Source organism: Taudactylus pleione, unplaced genomic scaffold (assembly GCF_031769625.1).
Source record: "Taudactylus pleione unplaced genomic scaffold, aTauple2 ptg000113l, whole genome shotgun sequence".
Taxonomy (NCBI): Eukaryota; Metazoa; Chordata; class Amphibia; order Anura; family Myobatrachidae; genus Taudactylus; species Taudactylus pleione.
Genome location: NW_028284515.1, coordinates 13,989,390 through 14,014,953, shown reverse-complemented (window position 1 = coordinate 14,014,953; position 25,564 = coordinate 13,989,390). Strand labels below are relative to the sequence as shown.

Below are 25,564 nucleotides of genomic sequence, written 5' to 3'. Positions count from 1 at the left end.
GGGTTGCTGTCATGGCCTCTCAGAGGAAGTGGATACTGGATGGGTGGCAGCATGGAGATGCAATAGGCTGATACCTCCAGTGCTGCTCCAGCCACCCACTTGACACTTAGCAGCCACCTAGAGCAATCCAACAACTTCCAGGGAGTAATTTTGCTGACTTTGGGAATCACTCCAATATATCATACAAAATAGAAGCAGTATAACACATAAGTCAATGCAAGTTGGCAAGGCCACAATTAATTGCCTACCTGCTGTTTATGCCTACATTTCTCAGGCAAATTATTCATTCAATATTTAATAAAGCAGTATTGGAATAAATTCACTGAAATAATAAATGACATCCAATTCATTAGTGCTAAAGTTTTGTATTGAAGTCTACTGTTCTAACTTTTAGCTTGTTTTATTGCTCACAGGGTCATCATGGACGATGAAGGAATACAGGACTATGAAAAGGGCCATATTAAAAAACTTCAGGAGCAACGCATGCTTATGCAAAAGAAAACATTCACCAACTGGATGAACAACATCTACAGGGAACATGTAGATACAATACTCTCTATACTGTCTATTTGTCTTGTAGAGCATATTCACTCTCTACATTGTTATGCTGCTTAATATGACCGTACTACAGGAATGTATGTTTACTTTAGTATATAGATCATACTTATGTTATTTTCTATTTTGTATAATACCTACGTAAGCTCTGAAGGTGTCACTATTGATTCTAAAAAAAAAAAAAAAAAACTTTTTTGCCAGTAACCAACTGCTCCACCCACACACAACAAAACCATCAAAATACCTAAAAATAAAATAAACTGAATAGAAAAAAGGTTTCCATAAATTTTGATTATCTTTTGACTGATGCCATTATCAGCATCAGGAGAACCAAGCTGATGAACCTTTTTCCAGAAGTGAGGTTTTCAAATTGATGAAGATAGAGCAGTGATTCCCAACCACGGTCCTCAAGGCACACTAACAGTCCTGGTTTTAGTGATATCCAGGCTTGAGCACAGATGGTTAAATCAAAATAACTAGGTACTAATTAAGTCACCTGTGCACAAGTATGACTATCCTTAAAACCTGGACTGTTAGTGTGCCTTGAGGACCGTGGGGAACCCCTGAGATAGAGGCTTAAATAGTTTATTCTTCACCTACTCTTCTATGAACATGAGAATGGACATTTGTGTCCCTTCTCCATAAAAAAGTTATCCTACCAGTGGTCTACATCATGAGAAGTCAAATTTGACCTTCTACCAGTATTAGTACACACACTTTTCTTGGATACGGGCAGGTGGGATACTGTTTGGCAGGTAGCTTTAGTTCTATGGATTTACACAGAAAGTGCTTATGACCATACTTCCAACATAGAGGAAGTGTTATTAGTTCCATCTTTATAATATGCATGTCACAAACTGCTCCCTTGCCTGCAGATATCTATGTGCTTTAACTTTTGTAAGTCCTGCCCCAAGTAGGAATCCGTGTTGAGAACTTTGGAACAAGCAAAAGATGATTTCACCTTTTAAAAAATATACCAGGTGGTTGCTGTGATTGTGACCTCTGGACTGATGTTACAGGCCAACGGCAACCATAAATGTATTAAGAATTAGATTTATTTTTGCATGGCAATAAATTCGGCAGACAGATAGTATTATGGAATGTGATTCATTATTGTGTAAGGTATGACAGCGCAATTAAGAGCATTACATTCCTGGAGGTAGTAGGGTATAATTCCCTCCCTGATTGTTATCTAGGATTACATTGAACAAATACCACATACACTTTACAACTGGACCTACAGATTTTAAAGTAGTATGTATACATTTTCAAAGGAAGAACATGATGCTCTTACCAATTCCCCTCAAGACGAGGAATTATTACAGTTTTTTTTTATTAACACCTGTATTTATTTTGTCACTTCTATATATACGTAAAAAAAAATTACAGGGAAAATTCAGTTAGCGGCAATGACAACAAAATAGTGTCGGAGCAGCCGTACTTCATGATCATCAACAGCGCCAATTTCCCCTATCACACCATAGATGTGCGTAGGAAAATTTGGGTACCGTATTCTACTGTGATTGAATTGAATATGGGCCTACATCTGCAGCATGTATGTCATAGGCCTGTGTTTAACACTTTGTAAATAAGTTTTACTATCCAATTCCATATACCTTCAAATCAGAGTGTCATAGTTGATGCCCATGGCTGTGCCCTATATGTGTTAGGTACATCATCCCTAATGCTATCTATGAGTAGATAACTTTTTGTAATCTATTGTTTTCTTTATTCCATGCAGGATAGTATCCCAATTACAGATATTTACATAGAGCTATGTGATGGGCTCTACCTGCTACGCCTGCTAGAGTTCATTTCTGGGGAGCAGCTACCTAAACCAGCACGAGGAAAGATGAGAGTCCATTTTTTGGAAAACAACAGCAAAGCCCTGGCCTTCTTGAAGACCAAGGTCAGACATACATTGGTATATGTATAATGTGCGAGTTTATGAACCAGCAAGATCTCCGCGATTATGCCTGTATACTGTATTTAAAGCAGCAATAATTTAAAAGGCAAAACCAGGTGGTGTTTGTCTTTTAAATTATTGCCGCTTTAAATCTGCAGTCTTAATTACAAAGAGTTCACGGGACTTGCACTCTATTACATATCACCGACAGCCTTTAAAACACATTGTGGTGACTATACCAAGTTTTAATTTTTACAAAGCAAGAGAGTCTGTGACTGCCAGGAAACTCAACTATGAAATATAATCGTATTATAGCCAAGGAGTTCCGTTATCCTATTATACAGGTCATGGATCTCAGGTGATTTTTGGTTTGAAAGTTTTTGACCAATTTTTTTTTTTTTTTTATTACAACTTTATAAAATTATGTTATTATACTTACTGCTGCACAATGTTAATTGTTTCTTTTTCTCAGTGACAGACTGTTCATGGAGAGTGAGTGGGACAGGAGTGATAATTATATGAAATAGCACCACCTTTGTGTGTATTATATGACTACAGTAACTATGATGTAATATGAGCGAGAGAAGAAGTAAAATAAGGGTCTGCAGAAAACTAGTACACTATAAATAAGAGATGAGCAGATTGGTTTTACTCTATTATGTTCAGAGGACCTGATTCAGTCCCGTTCGCTAGGATGCGTTCGCTCGTAGCTGGCCGATTGTCGCTTTCTGCACATGCGTATGCATCGCAGTGTGCAAGTACGAACCAGTGTGAGAGATCGGGAAACGTTCGCTCATTGCGCATAGACAGCCCAGCAGAGTGAGTGATAGGAGAAGCCGTTTGTGGGTAGTGACAGGGGCTGGCCATTAATAACGGGGGAGTGGAGCTGCGAACGCAGGCGTGCCTGAGCGTCTCAACGCCATTTCAGAGGTGTGCATAATTAACAGGCAGGGTCATTGTACACGTCACCTGGCTTGTTTTTACTCTCAAGTGATCGCAGTGCTTGCGGCAGGGTATAGTCAACCTCAAGCGCTGCGTTCGCTTCCGATGGTAAACGATGTACCAATGGTTGTATTGGTACAACAATGGTTGTATTGACTCCCACTTGCGCACTGGAGATGACGTGCGCAAGTGGGAGTCTTAAGACAGGCTGGTGGGCGCCTGCATACACTGAGCGATCGCATGCCAGGACATAGTATGCCTTGCCATGCGATCGCCTGCCTTGCCGTCACTTAGCCAAATTTGCATACGCTGGGTGCGAGCGTACGCATCAAGTGAGCAGGTCTGAATGAGCTCCTTATCTCAAAATCTTCATCATATTCGCTATCCAGCTCTCATGTGTTTTGGATAGCCAATGAGCTAACTCCGAAATAATCGGAACTTGAGCTAATTTTTGAAAAGAACCAAGCCAGAATTAAACCGCTCATCTCTACTATAAATATGCCCTATAATGCGTGTACTAGATAAAATGTGCAGGAATATAGGTTTTTTATAGAACTGACAAAGTATTACTGTAAAATACACATACTGTACCAGGCACATTTTGTATTATGTCTTCGCTTTTGGTACATTGCAGTTATGGAATATATAATGCTGGCTTTGGAAGTAAACCAGTTAAAAGAAAAATAATATTTGTAAATTCCATTTTTTCCATGATTACGTCAGCTTGGATTTCATTGAAGTCATTTGCCGTCCAAGACCTGTAATAGCTGTATGAAATATTTCAGACATCCGAAATAATGATCTTGCCATTCTCTGTTCCTGTGTAGAGTTTTATAGGTCTGTGTCAGCGCCAATATTAAAGAGTACATTTTCTACAGAACATGATGCAATGCTATTCCAATATGCATGGCAAGACAGGGGCTAAACCAGTGGTTCCCAAAGTCAGTGATCAAGATACCCTAACAGTCTAGGTTTTAAGGATATTCATGCTTGAGCGCAGGTGGCTTAATTTGTACCTCAGTAAATTTGATTTAATCATCCGAACTCCATACCAGATATTCAAAAAACCTGGACTGTTAGGGTGTCTTGAGGACCAAATTTGGGAACTACTGGGTTAAACAAAGCCTCTGGTTTGAAATTGTTGTAGGCAGCCTGCGGTTGAGCATTTGTTCTGGAACTAAAATCTACAGCATGTTCTGGCAACCACTTGCTGACATGGCTTGCTGGGACTTGTAGTGCCATGACTGCTGTAATGTCATATGTTACCTATACTTATCCTATATTCAAACACACACTATCCTTTGGGTTGTGGAGAATTTAGTACTGCATTAATCTGACATAATTTATTATGTTGGAAAATGGATATCTTTGCTGTCAGGATAATACAACCACTGCAAAACTAGTAGTATACAAGGCTTCATAATGTTCTCTATTTTTATACTAGATGCCGGTGAAACTTATTGGTCCAGAGAATATTGTGGATGGTGATCGCACGTTAATTTTGGGTCTTATTTGGATTATTATCCTCCGCTTTCAGATAGCCTCCATCACTTTGGATAAGGTAAAAGTCATGTAAAAATATAGTACTTCAGTCTCCAGCACTGTAGTCCTGTGATAAAAAAAAAATCAATATATGTTATATTTGACCCATTGATAAAAGAACAAATCCCAAGGCAATGAGCAAATCAGTGTTACTTCAGCAGCTGATAACCACCCAAATGTCAAAAAAACAACCACATACTGAAAAAACCCCTGACCATGAATAATAATGCTTGAGTCTTGAATAATTCTAAAAGCAATTTAATCATCAGAAATAAAGTAGATATTGTAAAATTCTAATACATGTAAATAAATATGCATAAAATAAATGAACTACTGTAACCTGAAGTTACATACATTCCCCAATACTAGTCAGTAGTCAGTTCACCACTGTTAAGGGGCTCATCCATTACACGACCAGGAAGTTTGGTCGCATTGTTCACAAAGTCGCATAATAGATAGCCGGCAAGGACCAGCGATGCGATGCGCTTGCCGACCTCGATTATCTACTGAACATGCTCGTCAACTTGACAATGCTCGTCAGGTTCGGCATGTTCAGAGATAGGAGGTCGGGCTCCTGCACTGAATGATGTTCAGTGAACGCCGTTTAGTGCGGGCGCCGCACTTCGGCGACTTGAAGGTCTGAACGCTAGGCGTTCAGTCTTTCAGGTCACCTAGTGGATAGGCCCCTTTACAAAGGCTTCGCAAACTCCACTTCCTCAGGTCTCTCCATTTCAAAAGCATCAATGGAATAAACCATCAGTTAAAAAAAACAGGGGTGTGGGCAAAAAAAAAAAATGCCAACATAAAATATGTCGAATAAGAAAATTGGTATAAGAAAGAGAAAAACCATTCTTACAGCAGATTCCACAATTTCACTAATGATTTTCGAGTCCTCCAAGAGGCGAGAGAAAAAAAAAGGTGTTAAAAATAACCTGAACCCCTGTTAATTTAACACCAGTATCTAATTGAATAGGTTATACGTGAAAAGTCTGACTTCTCCTATAAGGAAAATTTTACACTTGGAAACTAAATCTGTGAAAAGTTAACATTCTACAGGCGAAAACAAAGGAATTGAATTATGCTAAAAAATATAGTGTAAAAGTACACTCATAAAAGCAGAACAACAGGCGAAAAGCCATTTTCGACCCTAATGGAATTCCCCCCTACATGTAAATCCCCCAAAGGGAAACACATAGATCCAAATAAGTTACTTTGGGGCTTATTCCAAGATTTACACAATGGCAATATTTACGCTGATTGATCAATTTTAAGCCATTGCGCATGCGTGAAAGCCGAACTGCACACGCTCACCGATTTGGTTACAATTACGCTAGCACAGAGGACTCACTCGCAATGTGAGTGACAGATGGTAAGCGTTTGGGAAGGTAATGGGGGATAGTTAAGGATACAGTACGTAGATGTGACTGACCGTTCAAACGCCTTTTCATGGGCGTGCATAAATTAGCCATTGCAATTTCCTTCGCAGCATGAGAGCTCTCAGTCAGGAGAGACGCAGTGTGTGAGACAGGTCAGATTTCACTCAGAAACTGCGTGGCTGCCCGATATGCGTCACTGTTCCCGATGTTTACGCTGTTGCACGTCATCGGACAGATATGAGAAGGCAACAGTGGGCGTCCCTATGCTCGGATAAGCCTTAGAAGGCATTAGCAGATTTTTGCAATTGCTGTTCGAAAGAGGTCACAGTTGTGAATGCAGTAGTGTATATCTCGGAATCGGCTCTCTATTCACAGATAATAGAGCCCATGAAAAAAAAACCTGCATAGGTGCTGTGGAAAGGTTAAATATGGCTAGAGCTGGCCCTAGCCAAATTAGTGCCCTAAGCAAGATTTTGGGTGGTGCCACCCCACCTGTGGAATTCTGAAAAGGGGTGTGGTGTCACTGTTTTGTGGCCCCTCTCCTAGCACAGTACCCTTCACCCCTCTTCCAGCACCCAGCACAAATCACAGCACAGCACCCCTCACACATCACTCAATACAGCACATCATCCATCACCCCTCTCCCAGCCCAGCACCCCTCTTCCAGCACAACACAGATCACAGCAACCATTACCACGGCCCTCTCCCAGCACAGCATTGTGTCAGCACCGGGTTCCCATAGTGTCTAATCAGACTGGGTTCATTTCTTTATCTGAGCCGGACAAGGAGAGCTATATTGTGAATCCATACTATGTATGTAGAGTAAAGCAAACTTTGGCTCTCCAGCTGTTGAAGAACTACAACTCCAAGCAGTGCTACTCTGCATTCCTCATACTGAAATGTTATATTTACTCACAAGATTCTTCTTTTGTTTGTTTTTGTTTTTTGTCACTGTCACAAGGATGAGTTTGGTGCAAGTGCAGCCAAGGCATCTGCTAAAGAAGCTCTTCTTATATGGTGTCAAATTAAGACAGCCCCCTACTCGAATGTAGACGTGCAGGACTTTTCCAGAAGCTGGCGGGATGGCCTTGCGTTCAATGCCCTCATCCATGCACACAGGTAATTTACAGTTGTTGAAAAGTTTGTACAAATTATAGTTTTCCAGACTAGATGAGGGTTTATTTGTTTGAGACTATTTTACTCACGGAGACACAACATTATATACATAATAATATAATAAATATATATATTATTTTAGATATGTGTGTGTGTGTGTGTGTATGTGTATATATGGACGGACTAAGGCCCTGATTCAGACCCACTCGCAAGCGGCTGTCCGCTCGCAAGTGGGTCGATGTTGTGCACTGCGCATGCGCACGACGGCGGGAGCTCCGTCGTGCGCATGCGCCAGATGCGACGAGCGAAGGACTTTCCTTCGCTCGTTGTGTCTGATCAAAGGGGGCTTGCTGTCGATGTTGATTGACAGCACACCCCCTTTGGTGGGCGTGCCGGGGGTGTGCCTCCCTGACGGGGGCGTTCCCAAGGGAACGCCTACCGTCAGAAGCCGGCCCACTGACATCACTGTCAGTGTCAGTGGGAGTGATTTTGGCTCTAATAGAGCCAAAATCACTCCGGGCCTTGCGGTTGAAAAACTCAACCGCAGGCTCCGGCTCGCAGTGGCGATGGTCGCGATGGTCAAAACCATCGCGGCCATCAAACTGCACGCTCGTATAGGCTGTGGGTGGTGACCCACAGCTATACGAGCGTCCAGGAGGACGCTCCATAATTATGGAGGGCGGCCCTCATTCAGAGCGTGCGCTCTGCTCAGAGCGTACGGCTCTGAATGAGGGCCTAAATGCTTTGGGGGCTCCTGCATCTTGCCACATAAACTTTTGGTCTCTTTCTTGAACTCTGATAAGCGTTTACCTATTTTAAAGAATATTTATTCCAGTCTTTTTACCTATATTTATGTCTATGTGATTATTTGTGTTTTTTTTTTTTATTAACTGTCTCGATTCTTCCATGTAATAAATTGTTGGAGTTTTAATATAAATTATTTGTGTTTTTATCCTTGTCTGCACTTGTATTAGCACTTTGAATATTCACTGGTATATAATTATATATAAACACGCAGGTCGCCACTGATCAGTTTACCATTTTTTCACATATACATATATATATCCTCTTGATGAAGTCCCCGCTGGACGAAACGCGTTGATAGCTCTTGATTCTTGCTGCATGAACTATAAGAAATCTACTTGTTTATCTCAGATAAGCTGACTTTTATCCACTACTTGTTTTTTATCCTGTGATTCCGTTGTCCATTTTTTTTTTGTGAAATATTAATTGCGCATCCTTTAATCGGAGGTGGTATTTTAATATTTTGTGGTTTTTGTGTTAATAATTTTATATATGTTTTTAGAAATTTTTTAGTATATGTATTTTTTATGAGATCACTGAGTTTTATTATTTATGGCACATTAGCACTTTTCAAACACATATATCTAACTTCAATATTTTTTTGCACATGTATATACACTAGCACTTTACCTGCATAGGCAATTAATATCCTCTGATTCTCTAGATTTGAACGGTCACTTTTCACTAAGCCACTTTAAAGGCTGGGAAATCTGCACATCATTAATTGTTATTAATAAGTCGCTCGACAGGTCAGTTCCATCATCCATATATATATATATATATATATATATATATATATATATATTATATATACAGTATATATGTGTGTGTGTATATATGTATATATATATATATATAGACCCACACACACACACCCACACAGAGGAACTGGCATATACAGAGCCACATCCATCAGTCTGCCCACTGCTCCTTCCTTCCCCCCATCTGTCTGCTGCTCTGACCCACACTGCCCCTTTTTGTAGGCCACTCCTACTCCAACCCATGCCCATTTCCTCCTTTCTGGCAGGCCAGTGTCTGTTCCTCCTCCCTCCCTCCCTACCCTGGCTCCTCAGCAGGTTACATTTAATTAAAAAATAAATAAACTAATATATACATACTTGCCCGGATTTAAATCTTTAAGTTTTTAAGCTTTATTATGTGATGTAGTCCAAATTCACCCAGTGGAAGGCCCAGCACAGGCTCCCCGGGTCAAACTTCTGCCCAGCGTACACCAACGGGAGGTCCAACTGGGACCTCAACCCCCTAGTATGTCTTCTGGTATCCAATGCTACCACTCTGTGAAGTTTTCATCCAAATCCATGCAGTGGAAGGCTCAGAACAGGCTCCCCGGGTCAAAGTTCTTCTCAGCGTACACCAATGGGAGGTCTGACTGGGACCCTAACCTCCCTAAAATCTGTCCACAATCCAACTGAACCACCTAGTGTTTGTTTCATCCCAATCAATGTAGGGGTGCCCGAATGCACAACTGGACAGACAGACAGACAAACACACAGAGTATGTGCACAAACTATATTGCAGCTGCCCTCCAAGCTAAATCCAGAAAAATGTTAGGATAGTATACAGCCAGTGTCCTGCGGTACTCCATGGAGGAGAAAAACAAACCAACAGCAAATGGATACAAACGTTTCATTGTTTATAAAACATCTTCATCAGGATACATATACTGTATATATATTTCATGTTATCACACATTAATAAACATTTATGGTCTAGTGGGAGAATTGTAGGTACTTTTATTCCCTCACGTGCTTCCTCAGTAATGTGATGATGAATCTCCTGCGGACGCTGCCTTTTTGTTTAGCTATTGGTTTATAAAATGTCACATCAATCACATAACCATTAACAAAATTCTATCTAATTCTGACCTTTGCTACATCATAAACATGATATGACCTGTGAGTCGTATAGTAATGATAATGCTTTGCGTGCCTGTCTGGGGAGAATTACATTGATACAATCATTTGCCTTCCTTTAAGGGGAAATCCGTGCACACAGGCATAACAAGAAACCTGTGTTAGTCCTATCTATCCATCTTCTATCCCAGACGCATGTTTATACCTCTCCTCTGGCAGCCTCTACCTAATGTCCAATGTCTTATGTGCAAGTGGGTAGGAGGGAGACAGGTGGCACAGGTCCTAGTTGTGTGCTTTAGGGAAATGAATGGAAATCGCATGACTTAAATCACAAGGCGTGGTGATCACAAAAAGTGAACCATATTTAGTGCCAACTCGAAATTATTGACCTTCAACTGGTGTTTACAGTACTATGCTGAGCCATACCTAGCGCAAACTAGCAATTATTAAGCCACATATGGTGTAAGCAATAATATGTTGAAATTGAAACCCATCTAGTGCAAATAGCATGAATTGTGCCATATCTGGTATCAGTAAAAATATTCTGGCCCATACTGTAAATACACACACATACATACTAGCAGTCAAAGGTTTTATAAAAAAACAATAAAAGAAATCACAGTTTTAATTGAAATTTAAGCAATTCAAGTCCAGTGAATAACCTGAAATGGTGCAACATTTTATTGTGATCAGGCTCAGTGGTCATGTGACTGTCGGCCATGTCATGCTTTGTAAGCACAATGTCCAATATCTGCAAAGACTGTTTCTCAAGCAATACTTGCAACCCACTTGCTTAATAGCAAAGTGTATCTGGACCTTCTTCTAAAATGTAGGCAAGTATGCGTCTGGTACCCACATCCAGTGCTTGGCTTTAACATGTGTTCTGTATTACAGGCCTGATCTCATTGACTACCACTCTCTGAAGCGAACCCAGGCCTTGTACAACTTGAATAACGCCTTTGATGTGGCAGACACAAAGCTGGGTATTTCCAAGCTCCTAGATGCTGAAGATGTGGTTATTCCACAGCCGGACGAGAAGTCCATCATGACATATGTCTCTCTTTATTACCACTATTTTTCCAAAATGAAACAAGGCCAAACCGTCCAGAAAAGGATTGGCAATGTAAGTAAAACAAACCCATGTGCTCTGTCCATAAAGCTAATATCCGCATACTGCTAACAGGAGCCAATGGTGTTTGTAGTGTACTAAGATTAGAGCTATATATTTGCTTGTGCTCCAGTGGGATAGTGTGAGCAGGGTTACTCGGTTATCTGTGCAGATAAACTGCATTTTTCACATTTCTAAGTTACCCATATTTCTATGTGTGTGCAAGTGAAATGTCATGCCAAGCATTATAATATTTCTGTAAATTAATTACTTGCATAGTATAGACTCTGTCTAAGTGTCTTACAGTCATTAGTGCATCTAAATCTGCTGATATGCAGGTTGGTGCTGAATGGGACTCATACTACTACAGGAAATGGGCATAGGACACAGAACAATTTAAAAATAAATAATCCATTTCGCCATCATTATAGACATCTGTAAAATGTCAGTGATAAGCAGGCACCATAGATATTTTTCCATTCCTTAAATGATACTACAGTACATAGAAAATGGAGCTATTCACAAACAAATATTTTCTTACTTTTGAGTATTTTATAGCAATATAAGTTTTCTTGTTAAATGCAAGACACATACAAACACAAACGTGCATTTATCTGTAAATGTCCCATGACACTTAGGGGTATATTTACTAAAGTACTGGTTTAGAAGTAGAGATGTTGCCCATAGCAACCAATCAGACTCTGCTTAACATCTATCTAGCACCTTCTAGAAGATAATAGCTAGTATCTGATTGGTTGCTATGGGCAACATCTCCACTTCTAAAAAACAGCACTTTAGTAAATATACCTCTTAGGGATAAATTTACTAAAGGTTGATTTTGATTCATGAGTGATTTGACATTCGATTTTCATTCGATTTTGCATTTGGGTATTTACTACAGACAAAATCGAATGTAAAATCGAACACTAAACAGAATTTCACTCAAATCCCTCACAAAATTGAACATCGGAAAAACATCGGTACTTTTACATAGACAAACACACAAATTCTTTATTTACTGTGATTCGATTTGAAATCGAACACAAAATTGAACTTCAAATCCCCAAATGAATAGACCTGCTTCATGCTTTCGATTTCAGCATGAGCAGGTCGGATTGACACAGATACATGCATACATCAGTTAGATGCATGCATGTATCTTACTGTAACAAGCTTAGAAAGAGTTAAATGAATTAAAAAAATAATGTGGGCTCCCCCCCTAAAACAGGACCAGCCCCGGACTTTTCATAGCCAGTCCTGGTTGTCTAAGTACAGGGAAAAAATTGCGTAGGGTTCCCCCTGTACTTAGCACAACCAGCACTGGGCTCTGATCCTGTCCTGGAGTTACAGGGGAAATAATGCATATGGTTCCCCTGTAATCTCCAGAACCAGCACCGGACCCTTTCTAGCGGGGGGCTGATGCCACAGCCAGGTGAGCCCTTTCACCGGGCCCCCCAGCCACAGCATCAGCCCTGACCGCTAGTCAGCCCAGGCCAGGGATTGCTGGGGAGATGGGGTCAGTGGTTGGAACTGCAGATTAAACTTTAATTTCCCTGCGCCTCTCCATTTACTTCAATGGAAGGAGCCGTTCATTGGCTGAGAGAGGTGAGGGCTGACCTCTCTCAGCCAATGAACGCTCAGATATGGTTGTTACCTAGTGCGTAGTTTGTGTTTATTCATTTTATTGTCTTACCAAGATCATGGATGCCTATGGGGAGAAGCGGACCAGTCCAGGGTGAGTATGTGGGAGTGTGTATGTATGTATGTATTAAAACTCTACTATCACGATGTGTGTGTATTGTGTTTATTTAAACATCTTTTTACAGGTGAACTGCAGGTACCCGCGGGCCCTTAATGACCCGCATACTGGTACTTGTGGTTCTCCAAGTACCAGCATGCAGGGGAGGCTTTCTGGGACCTGCAGTTCTACTGTAAAGACAATGTTTTTACTCTTCTTTTATTACACAACACCTACACTATCAACCCGCTGCCCAGGGATGGTGGGGATAGCCCCGGGCTATCAGCCTAGGCCACGGGTGCCCTGGAGAGAGGGACTCTTTTATTGGGGGGTTCCCCAACTCCCCAGAGATCCCTGGTCTGGGTTGACTAGCGGTCAGGGCTGATGATGTGGCTGGGGGGCCCGGTGAAAGGGCTCCCATTGGCTGTGGCATCAGCCCCCCACTAGAAAGGGTCCGGTGCTGGTTCTGGAGAGTACAGGGGAACCTTACGCATTTTTTCCCCTGTAATTCCAGAACCAGGACAGGATCAGAGCCCAGTGCTAGTTGTGTGAAGTACAGGAGGAACCCTACGCAAATTTTCCCCTGTACTTAGACAACCAGGACTGGCTATGAAAAGTCCGGGGCTGGTTCTGTTTTAGGGGGGAGTTCACGTAATTTTTTAAATTAATTTAACTCTTTCTAAGCTTGTTACAGTAAGATACATGCATCCATCTTACTGATGTATGCATGTATCTGTGTGAAAACGAACTGCTCATGCTGAAAATGAAAGCATGAAGGATTATTTATTAAATTGCTTTTTTTAAAATTAAAACTGTTTTTTTTATGCATTTTTCCTAGAGGTGCCAGCTGGCCCTTATGGTTCTCCAACTGCCAGCATGTTCTTACAACCATATTTGGCACATGGCCACGCTGATACCTTTTAATGTGCTGCAAACAATGGGCTGTATTCAGAGGCGGCTGTACGGTCTACGACCGCACGGCCGCCTCGATGTTTGTCAAGTGCGCATGCGCACGAGGGAGCCGGCTCCTTCATGCGCATGCGTGAGACCCGCTACGACCGACAGCGCTGGTCGTAGCGGGTCTCTTTCCAAAGGGGGCGAGCTGTCGATGTTGATTGACAGCTCGCCCCGTTTGGAAGGCGGGCCGGGGGGGGTGGCAGCCCAAATGGAGGCGTTCCCATGGGAACGCCTGCCATTTGGGGGAGGCCCCACTGACATCACTAGTGATGTCAGTGGAGAGCTTCCGGCTCTGACAGAGCCTAGGGTCTCGTCGTAAGCCCCGATGGTCACGATGGTCAAAGAACATCGCGACCATCACCCTAGCGGGTCATTGGAGCTGTGGGTGTTAACCCACAGCCTAACGACCGAAACAGAGGCGGCCGGTCAGGATGCAAGCGGCCGCCCAGTTTCTGAGCGACCGCTTGCATCCTCCGACCGCCTCTGAATGAGGCCCAATGTGCTTTAGATCAATTTTTTGTGTATTTCTGACCCCGTAGCCACTGATTGTGGGAAGAGCTGGGTATAACTAGAATTTCTCATGGTTTGTTGTCTACATTGTAGTGCTCAACCTCTGCTCCCCAAGTGTCAGTATGCTATTTTCTGGCTCCTCCAAAGAGGTGGTTCCCAATAGAATGTATTACAAATCTGACAATCAGGGGGATCCTAAAAACAGAATTTTATAGCCCCACTAGGCCAGTAGTTTTTGTGCCCCAAAGGCTAAAGAAAATAAGTAATGTGTGTATTATCCATTACCCAGCTTGTGTGACAACACCTACAGTATGTCATATTTTACATTCAAACTCATTACAGAGGTGTCAACCTGACCCATTCAATCTAGGTAATATTGTCTGCTCATGTACTTAGCACTGATATTTCTTATTTGAGTCATCAATTGATTGACTGAGTCCAGCCAGTTACTAAATTAATGAAACAACACAATACAAAGTTCAGAAGACAAATACAGCCCAGGTGGAATAGACCGGAGTGACGTCTGTTTATCTATAAGTCTTAAGGGGTTAATGGTAACCTTGGAAACATCATGACACAAAAAACATTCCATGAGGAACATATTTTCCACTACTGTTACATGAATGTGAAATGCCATAGAGCTTTATTAATTTCAATTTCATTTCATGTTTTATTACTTCTGATTTGCAAAAGTATTTTGAAATATCTGTCAATTAACACCAGATCTTTATAGGCAAGGAACAAACATCAAGCACACAGTGTCCTTGAGTTGTCATGTATCATTGTCTCTGTTTATTTGTCATGTTTCCCTGTTCAGAGATGTCTCCTAATCTGATCTTCTCCAATCTCTTCTAATAGGATTGCAGTTGGGGAGAGAGAGTCAATTAATGTACATATCTCAGCTGTTAGTCTTCTGCACTAACTGAATAAAACACGCTTAACTACATAAAGGCTGAACTGTTTTTTTTTAACAAAAACTTTATTTAACCATGCATAACAAACAGCATATACTGTACATGTGCCTTTAAAAGGTGGGCCAAATTAAATCCTCTTTCTCACCTTCCCCTCCATTTATTATGGGCTGACCCAGTGACCTGGGCAGTAGGAGGAGGATGCACATGAGCTGGTAGTGAAGAGTATCCTTAACCCCTCTTTTTTTGGAACTGTCCATGCACCTGTTAGGATCCTTGAGCAGTATCTGGCTGCGATGGCAGAATATCAATGCAGGCATAATGGTGCAGGGACAAGCTCTGCCCACTCTTGCACTAGAGGTGGGTGACTAATGCCTTTTCCGAGTGACCACAGAGAAGACAGTATGCAATGGATGTTTGACATACAACAGCAAAACAATTTAAAAACTGTATAACAATCCTGTATAGAATCAGTTTATTTTCAATGGAGATTTCTCTTTTGAATAAGTAATATGCATGTGGGTAATTGGTCTTTTAAGTTGTTGTTTATTAAACGTGTATGTACGGTATATTTCATATTTAATCTAAGTGCTACTGTTCACATTTATACATAGTATGAAACACAGGGGTAGATGTACTAAGTCGCGGAGAAAGATAAAGTACCAACCAATCAGCTCCTAACGGCCATTTTTCAAACAAAGCCTGTAATGTGACAGGAGCTGATCGGTTGGTACTTAATCTCTCTCCAAGCCTTAACTACAATGTATTAAGGTGTATTGGACATCTAGAAACATTGGAGACAGTAATTGTGCGGTCTGAACCAATATTTAGCCAGTCAATTCATTAGAAACTACTGACCTCAATGATGAACTAGTATTAGAATGGCTGCCTTCACTGTGTTTTGTCAGCAGGAACTTTTTTAATTTAATTTAATTTTATGATCTGAAAAGCCCTACATAATATGGTGGCACAATACTAACTAAGCAATACTATATAATATATAAATAATAATAAGCTAGTTCACTTATTTAATCACTTCAGTATTCATTAGGAACATGTACAATAAATCCAGCCAGACCATGAACATATCAGTCTTATTTTCCATAGCACATTTTATGCACATAGCACAAAACCTCTCTGTTTTGCACCAGTGCGCTTAGATGCACTGTCCACCGCACACGCAAGTTACACCCATAAAAACGATTGTTTAAATAGTCAGGCTTCCCAAATATTCCTATTTTTGCGCTGGTACACAAAAGTAGGCACCCGTGCTTCTACACTATACTTACCAAGGAATACTGTTAATTTCTCCCACAATGCCTCTCTTCAACCTGTCCAAAAGTCTGCTTCTTCATTTTTCAGTGTAGACAAACAGCAGGAACAAAGCTGTTTTTGCCATGCGACTTTGCCAATTTACTGTTCATAAATTGCCTCCATCCTATTCAACTATGCTCACCATTTGGTGAATGCATCCCGTCTCAACTCTCGCTTGTGGGAATATTAATGTACCAATGAGTATGTATAACACAATTGATTTGCATGGCAACTTGCGTCCATATTATGGACTCTCTTCCTGTGGGTTAAACCAACATTAACTTGACCATTATTAACAAAAGTTAGCCTATTTTCTCCTTCATCCACTAGGGGACACTGGAGTTCAAGACAGTGGGGTAGAGACGGTGGTAGAGTAGAGCCTGGCACTTTAAATTCAGAAGTGTGACTGGCTCCTCCCACTCTATGTCCCATCAGCCCCAGTTTTAGAAATGTGCCCGAGAAGAGCCGGTCACATAGGGCTGAGCTCCAGCCCACACTTAGTATTTTTACTTTTATTTTAACTTTATTTATTTTCATAGCTTCAACAAGCATTGAGGACAGGCTGACAGAGTGCTGCGTCTGTCAGCCTGCTACATGGAGGCATCAGGAGACCCGCCACCACTAATAAAGAGTGCGTGTCCGGGTCCCAGGCACCCTGGCAGTAGCTCAGGGAGGGACACGCCACAGCTTAATATAGAAGCTGTGTCCGTGCTTCCATATGCCTAGCCGCAGCCCTGATGCCAGCAGCTGGTAAGTATAGCTCTGTTCCCCTGACTAGCGGGGGACTGAGTTAGCTCTGCGGCCCCTCCGCCCCCTCCCAGGCTCATACAGTCCTGGATTCCTGTTATAACGCCGCTAGCGTTATTACAAGGGGCGGAGCTACCGCGCATATAGCGCGGATATCCACAAGAGAGACTGTTCAGACAGTCTGTAATTACATAGGTTCGCTGTGCACTGCCCTGCTACGAGCTGCTGGCGCACGCTCTTAACATCCCTGCACTGCTGAGTCAGCGCTGGCTCACTTAAAAGAGTCTGACAGCGCTGTGTTTGACTGCTGCTCTCATGTAAGTGAGAGACGATGTGATCTCCTCCTCCCTCTGCTCTATGCCACAGTGGTGAGCAGCAGGGGTTAGTTTATTGGCGGTTAAGACCGGATGCAGTTAGCGATGGGGCTCTACTCCCGGCAGTGAGGGGGCGTGGCTTAGGTCCGGCAGCCATTACTGCTCCCGGGGAGCAGGCGCCGCATATTTTTTTCTGGCCTCTCAGTTAGCGCGCACTACAGCGCAGGCATATGCAGAGGCTGTCACTGTACAGAGCACAGACAGTCTGTAACTTTGCAGAGGCAGCTGCTTGCAGTGCAGGGATAGGCGTAGAAGTTGGTGCCTGAAGACGCTGCACTCACTGTACCGCTGCTGGAGTTAGTTCCAAGCACCTTTGTCTACCTATGACATAATTTAATATGGGTAGCTTTGTATACATGCCTACATGAGTTAAGTGTATGGATGAGTATATATGTGTATATATACGGGGCTTTCCTGCTTATATATACTGTCTGTTAAAACCAGTTTTGTTCTATTGCTGTTTCCAATTATAAAGCGTGGCGGAATACGCTGCGATATATAAGAACTGTTAATAAATATATAGATGAAGAGGACCTATGTGTATAGTCTCCCCTGTGCATAGCTGTAGAATCTAGATAGAACCTAGTTTGGTCTCTATGATAGTATAATGCTGAGGCATACTGAGCTGATTACAAGTCTTCCTGCTTACTCAGTCACGCAGCGGCATGGTCCATATAGAACTTGGCTCATCTCTGTAGTTCCTATATGGTGGTCAGATTCCAGCAATGAACTTGTTAGTACTTTATCTAGCAGTAATGTACTTCTATTCTGTAGGGGAGAGCACTTCAAAACTGTCGACCCCACAACTATCCTAACTGCTGCCCTACGTCATTGTGATGTCACTGTGTAGAGATAGTTGCGACTATTTTACAATTGTCTATCTCAAGATGTCTGCTGGAGTCTGTTTGATTAAGAAATTAATCAGTACTCACTAATGTCAGATGTTATTGAAGCAGTACCTCTACATATCATGGGACCCACCGCCACTATTATAGAGTGAGTGTCCAGGCCCCTGACAGTAGCTCAGGGAGGAACATGCCGCAGCCTAATACAGAGGCTGTGTCCATGTCACTTTGCCCTCCGCATGACAAATATGCCTGTTAATGCAGTATACTTCATTGCACTGAGGTCGTCCTTTTGATCCCCACTTTGAAAAGGTGGGTTCAACTGGAGCTCAAATGGCTCACCTGATAAGGCAAGGGCAGAAGGCTCCCAGGATCTATACCAGTCTGGGACAGCACGCTGCTAAAATATCAGGCCTACAGAGGATGGACACACGGCACATCAGCAGTCTCCCTGCGTGGAGGTAAGCCACAGTTCATACTTACCTGGCCGGGGAGATACCATGATCACAAAGGTGGTTCTCCAAGGGCGAGGCGCATCCATTGCACTCTGGGTGTGCTGACCCCCGATGATTTCTCAAAATGCGGAAATCTCGACTGCATAATTTGTGGAAGTGGGGGACTGCGTTCATGCTTTTTCCTGGATAAATTATCGTTACCTGTGACCTTGTATGAGGGTACATGTATACTATATATATATATATATATATATATATATATATAATGTATCGCTTCTTATCCTTGCCATAAAGGCAAGGGTAGGATTTGTTCTTATCAGTTTTAGATCTGATACCTAGCATATTTTAAAAAGAAAGATACTGCAATTGGAGGCTGGACTCTCCTGCTGCGGTGGGTTGGTACAACAACTTCGATTTACACATACTATGTATGAATGTATTTGTTATATGTGTGGGTATGCCTATGCTTCCGCAATCATTAGGTTACCTCTAATTCCACAGATGGGAAGCCGCCTGGGATTACCAGAAGCTGTAGGCTATAATATATTATATTGGCTCTATAGACTAGAGTCATGTTCTGCAGTTTACATTGTGATAATCACAATTCCCTAAAGGCATGGCTTCTAATATGGACCATATACTTGTCGGGGAGCCTTCTGGTAGTCCACACATGTATATAAGATAGGCACTTACACCCTTCTGGGGTTACAGTTTTGTTCCTGTCAGTTTATATACTCGCTTTGACAAAGGGGCACGTATCCCCTGAAACGTCGGCCTGTTTGTTTCAACATAGTTTAGATATACCTTTTTGATCACTATTTAAGTCTCGGAGTGCCGCTATTTGTGGTTCCTACTATGTATATATTTATATATTATATAGAGCATAATGATCTCCTGGTGCAGGAGTATACAAGTATACTTACTATGTTGACTTCTCATGCAACTATTTGTCTAAGTGTACGTGTGTATGTATACCGATATATTCATGTTCCTCGTATGACTACTTCCTAATAATTGGTAAACACCTGTTTTTTTAGCCCTAACTGGGATTTTCTTTACAGATATATCCCTTCTTACCTTATCCCTTCTTATCCCTTGGGATAATTATTGCATTCTATGTCTATGTACAGGTACCTTTCTCTGTATAGGTTCCTGTACTCCATATTATTGTCTAGTCGCATATCTCAATAAAATGAGGCTATAAAGTGGCCCCTGGGTACATTCCTATCAGTACATAAAAATCCAGATTCTATTCCATCCTCAGGGCTTACTTGGTTAAATGACAACAGATCACACTTCTGCTCCTGTGCCTGAAGGTCTAGGGCCACCCACCAAATAGGCAGGGTCAGGCCTGGCTTGATTAGATTGGTGGGTATCCAGTAAATCATGGGCCCTGCGGTTCAAGTTTAATCCCTCATTGTGAACACTATGATTGTCAAGGGTCACTGGGGGGGATCCATCATCAAATATGTAATATTTCTATGTGTATCTTGACCAGTACAGGGTCTTATTTAATTCTTTCACTATCCCGCCTCTTGACTAATACGCACTTAACCATTATAAGTGTTAATGTACTAATACTTACTCTAGCAGACCGTGCTTGGGGTATATGTATAATCTCTATAAGGATACACATCCCTAATGGAACAAGCTCAGGTATAGAGTCCTGTAGTACGACCTTCTTGTTACCACTAACATTTTGCTAGTTTTCTACAATCTCTCCTACGGCAACATCGCCAGACTGAAGACTGTGCTATGGAGCATTGGTTTTTAGCCCACTGAAGCTACTCTCTATTCCCGATGTGATGGGTTGCTGTGAGATGGAGAAGGTCAGTGACATTCTACATAGTTTCTAGAGGGCTTCTGATTGCTCACAGGTAAGCGGTACCCCACTATTGCCTCGGAAGATGCTCCGATTTCATGCAACCTGACACGACATAGCCGTTATTCTCCCTTCTGCATCCTAGCTGCAGACTTAGTAATCCGCTCTTTTTAGCAGCAGGCTCTACACTTTACAGCTTTCCTGGCGTGCATAGTTCCAACATTGAGAATGTCACTTTATTCTTCTGTTGGGGTTATAATGGACTGTAGCGCATCTGTGGGCTAATGCACATCTTTACATTAAAGTGTGACAGTCATTATGTTCCACGCAGGGGGCCTGGTTGTTTTCCTGTTCAGTACTGTGAATATTTTCATCACACTGACAGGTACTTGATGGGTACCTCTATGGTTGTCCTAGTTCTGTAGCCTTGCTGTATGGTTGCTTCCCTATATTGGTAGCTCTCTCTGGGTGACTGTTGCATCCGTGCTCTTTAACTGCTAGGGTAACTGGGTTGTTTTTATACTATGTTCAGGACAGCAGTTGATACTGCCTACGCACTTCCATCATGTTGGATGTTGTTTGGAGTTTGTTGCTGTGGGTTTCTTTTCAGGTCGGCACAGTGGCTTGTGCTGTAAGGTCTCCACTTGGGATGCCCCATACACTAATTCGAGACCCGCCCCAGGCAGTAGTAACCACTCAATAGGCAGACAACTGATGGGCTGCCAGACATTCTGCCAGTGGTCTGGTATGGGGATTTCCAGCTGCAAGGTTTCAGTTGCTGTTTTTCCCTCTGTTTCTGAGTTGATTGTACTGCTGTCTGACGCTCTGAAAGGAATTGTGGTCTCGATTCTTTCAGAGCTGCCTCTGCCTCATGTCATTGGGATTTCTATCCTTATTGGAGACTTCTATGGTTTCACTCTGGTTGCCAACCTTGTAGTAGTTGGACCTCAAGAATGGTCCAGGGCGACTGTTCGGTCTTGTCTTTTGCTCCCTGTATACTCTTGTTAGGAGTCTGTGGACAGGATCAACTCTGTATCTGTAGATTGGTATTGTTATATGTATAACTATATGAGTTATGTCCAGCAGTGCTGGGATTCTGCTGTCTCCAAATTATACAGCTTCTCATGTTCAACTCTGGTTCGTGCTTGGTCTGTTTCGGCTGAGCTTACGGTGTTCAGCTGTTTTCATCTGCGGTTGTTCTCTTGCTAGCAGTATTACATTCCATTTACGCTGTAAGGTGTGGAATTTCTATGGCTGTTTAGCAGGGAGCCTTGATTGTCTCCTCTGCTCTACAACACTTGATCTTCAGCTCTTGCCTTTCCATTAGGCCTATGGTTCTTGGTGATCCCGGTTTTCGGTTTTGCCAAGGATTCGGCAAGTTCTCCGCGCTTCCCACCCGGGAGGTTGGCTTTGGGACGTCCCCACTGTCTTGAACTCCAGTGTCCCCTAGTGGATGAAGGAGAAAACAGGATTTTGGTACTTACCGATAAATCCCTTTCTCCGATTCCACAGGGGACACTGGACGCCCGCCCAGCGCTGCGTACCTGCCATTTTGTTTGGTTTCTTATAAGGTTGTGTGACTGCATGTGTTCCCTGCAGTTGGTTCCTCTGTTCTCCCTCATTCGGTCTTGTTCCGTTCTGTGGTCCTCTCCTTCTCCTCGTTTTCCTATGGTCCTCCGTCTCCTCTCGGGCTCAGTTCTTAAACTGGGGCTGATGGGGAATAGAGGGGGAGGAGCCAGTCACACTTCTGAATTTAAAGTGCCAGGCTCTACTCTACCACCGTCTATACCCCACTGTCTTGAACTCCAGTGTCCCCTGTGGAATCGGAGAAAGGGATTTATCGGTAAGTACCAAAATCCTGTTATTAGACTATAATCTTGAATTGCCTATTACAATACTTTAGTATAATACAGGAGGTTATAGTCACCCGTTGAATGAGTTTATTTGCATATTTCTACTACACAATATTATAATCTTTTATGGGTGGCTGCAACATATTACATTATACATTTGATGAGTTTTAACTGTGCATTATGCTGATGTAATGCAAATATGCCCCTTTCCTGAGCCTCAACACAAGGAATGATATTGTTGTGGAAAAGGTCTCTTACAATTCTGGGTAGCCCTAAAGCTTTTGAGCCTTAACTTCAATGGAACACTTTTTTATATTAATGGGTTAACATAGTATGTTAATTTACACCAATCAGAATATGTATGTAGCCATGGATACTACTGATCTTTAGATAACACATCATGAAAAGGCAAGTGTTTTTTTTTTTGTCCAAGCTTCAGAGCTAACTAATCTCCGTTATTTTAATATTTACCCAGATTTTGTCTTTGATTCTTGACATTGAAAGTTTGACGGACCAATACGAGACCATGATATCCGACCTTCTAAAATGGATCCAGCAGAAGGTGGTGGAGATGAATGATCGGCAATTCCCCAACTCCATACATGGGATGCTGCAGCTTTTGGCAAACTTTAAAACCTACCGAACGGTCGAGAAACCACCAAAATACCAAGAGAGAGGCTTGATTGAGGCTCATTTTTTCAACATCCGAACCAAGCTACAGGCCAACAATTTACGTCCGTATTTTCCGCCGGATGGGAGGTCGCTGCGTGATGTAGAGAAGTTTTGGACCAAGTTAGAGAAAGCTGAACATGAGCGGGAGAAAGCCTTACAGATGGAGATGCTTCGGTTAGAGCGCTTGGAACAGTTGGCTCAGATGTTCCAGAAGAAGGCCTTTCTTAGAGGATCCTACCTGCGGGAAATGAGACAAGTCATTGAGCGTCAAGACTTCAAGCCCAACAATATCACCCAGGTGGAAGCGGCTACCAAGAAGCTGGAGGCTATTGAGGCTGACGTGTTACCTCGTGAACTGCGCTTCAAGGCGCTGGCAGAGATTGCTGGTGTATTAGAGAAAGAGAATTATCACAAAAAGGGAGAAATACTAGCTAAGTAAGTTTTAAGTACCTGTATGTTGTTCAACATTTTATATTCACATTGCAATAATCAAGCACTTAAATTAGTTATGCATTACCAACTGTCCCAAAATATTTAAAGATGATCGGAGTTCGAAACAAGCAAGCCCTGGTCATAAGGAAAAACAAAGCACTTAAAAATGCCAGTAACAGATAAAACTGTTGAGACACTGGGAGAGATGTATCAAAGATGTTATCAAAGCTTGGAGAGAGATAAAGTGGAGACAGATAAAGTACCAACCAATCAGCTCCTAACCATCATTTTTCAAACACAGCTGGTAAAATTATAGGGCCTGATTCAGAGCCACTCGTAAGTGGCAGCTCGTTCGCTCCAAGCGATGTTTGCCCAACTGCGCATGCGTACGGATCATTATACGCATGCGCGAACCAGTCAGTGCAGCCGAAATTCATGTGCTCGCAAAATAGCGAATGCCTGCTAATTTGAGTGACAGGATGAGGCGTATGTGGGTGGTAACAGGGGAAGGTGCTTGAAAACGGGGAGTGGAGATCCGACCGCAGGCGTGCTTAAAGGTCAAAACGGGCGTTTTATGGGTGTGCATATTTAAAACAGCAGCGTCATTGACCACGTCACTGGGTTATTTTATAGCCAGAACTGCTCGCAAAATTGTGGTAGCAAAAACCAACCACAAGAATAGCGAGCAGCTCATACCCTGTTCGATGTACTCGATTAATCTAATAAATAGCGGACATGACGTAGGATGCGAGCGGCCAGGGGGTGTAGTTTCCCAAAAAATGACCGCAAGTTTTGTTTGCTCGTTCAGACCTAGAGGCGTGAACAGACCGCAAACAGCGAACGGTTCATTTGAATAGCCACCCCTATTTTCTGGACGAGCGAGCGCAAATAGCGACCGGCTCTGAATCAGGCCCATAGTTACAAGCTGATTGGTTGGTATTTTTTCTCTCTCCAAGCTGTGATACATCTCTCCCTAAGGGGCATATTCATCATCACTTAATTTCTACAAAAGCAGGTGAAAATTTGATGTAAATTAAGTGTCAGGGTAATTCATCATTCCTGTAATGCAGGAGATATCACCAATTTCTCCTGGTTACTTTTGTTACCTGATAATTTCCACAGTCCACAGGGATACTGGAGCTCATTCAGACCTGTCCGCAAGCGGCCGCTCACTCGTACGCGGCCGATGTTAAGCGACCGCGCATGCGCACGCTTCGTTCTGCGCGTGCGCGAACTACTCGGAGCAATCAAAATCTGCTCACTCGCCACGCAAAGACAGCCCAGTGTAATGAGTGACAGGAGAGGCCGTTTATGGGTGGTAACAGGGGCAGGACTCTAATAACGGGGGAGTGGAGGTGCGAACGCAAGCGTGCCTGAGTATTTCAACGCCGTTTCAGAGGCATGCATAATTAACAGCCAGCGTCATAGTACATGTCACCTGGCTGTTTTATACACTGAAGTCCTCGCAGTGCTTGCGGTAGGGTAAGGCAACCACAAGCGCTGCGATCGCTTCCAATTGTCCTCGATGTACAAATATTTTAATACACTTCCTGGAGATGACGTGCGCTAGTGGGCGTCTCTACATACGCTAATGGGTGTCTATAGAGACAAAGTGATCGCTCGCCGAAACAAAGTGGGCGTGCTTATGCCTTTCCGAGCGAGCGCCTGCCATGCCGTCACTTAGCCGAATTTGCATACGCTGGGGGCGAGC

The 25,564-nt window shown here is 42.6% G+C and overlaps 1 protein-coding gene and 1 non-coding gene across 2 annotated transcripts in view; both read left to right on the top strand.

The window, feature by feature from the left end:
• The first annotated feature begins 420 nt into the window (after positions 1–420).
• The window catches only part of SPTBN5 (spectrin beta, non-erythrocytic 5), a 273,171-nt gene continuing 248,027 nt past the window's right edge, over positions 421–25,564 (top strand). The window contains exons 1-6 of the mRNA XM_088471253.1: positions 421–540; positions 2,297–2,464; positions 4,848–4,964; positions 7,283–7,440; positions 11,010–11,238; positions 23,225–23,856. Coding sequence (XP_088327379.1) covers positions 421–540; positions 2,297–2,464; positions 4,848–4,964; positions 7,283–7,440; positions 11,010–11,238; positions 23,225–23,856 — 1,424 coding nt within the window. The remainder of the gene's footprint in view (positions 541–2,296; positions 2,465–4,847; positions 4,965–7,282; positions 7,441–11,009; positions 11,239–23,224; positions 23,857–25,564) is intronic.
• LOC148525109 (U1 spliceosomal RNA) lies at positions 19,095–19,259 on the top strand. Its single transcript, XR_015878320.1, has one exon. It is a non-coding gene; the product is annotated as a U1 spliceosomal RNA (small nuclear RNA).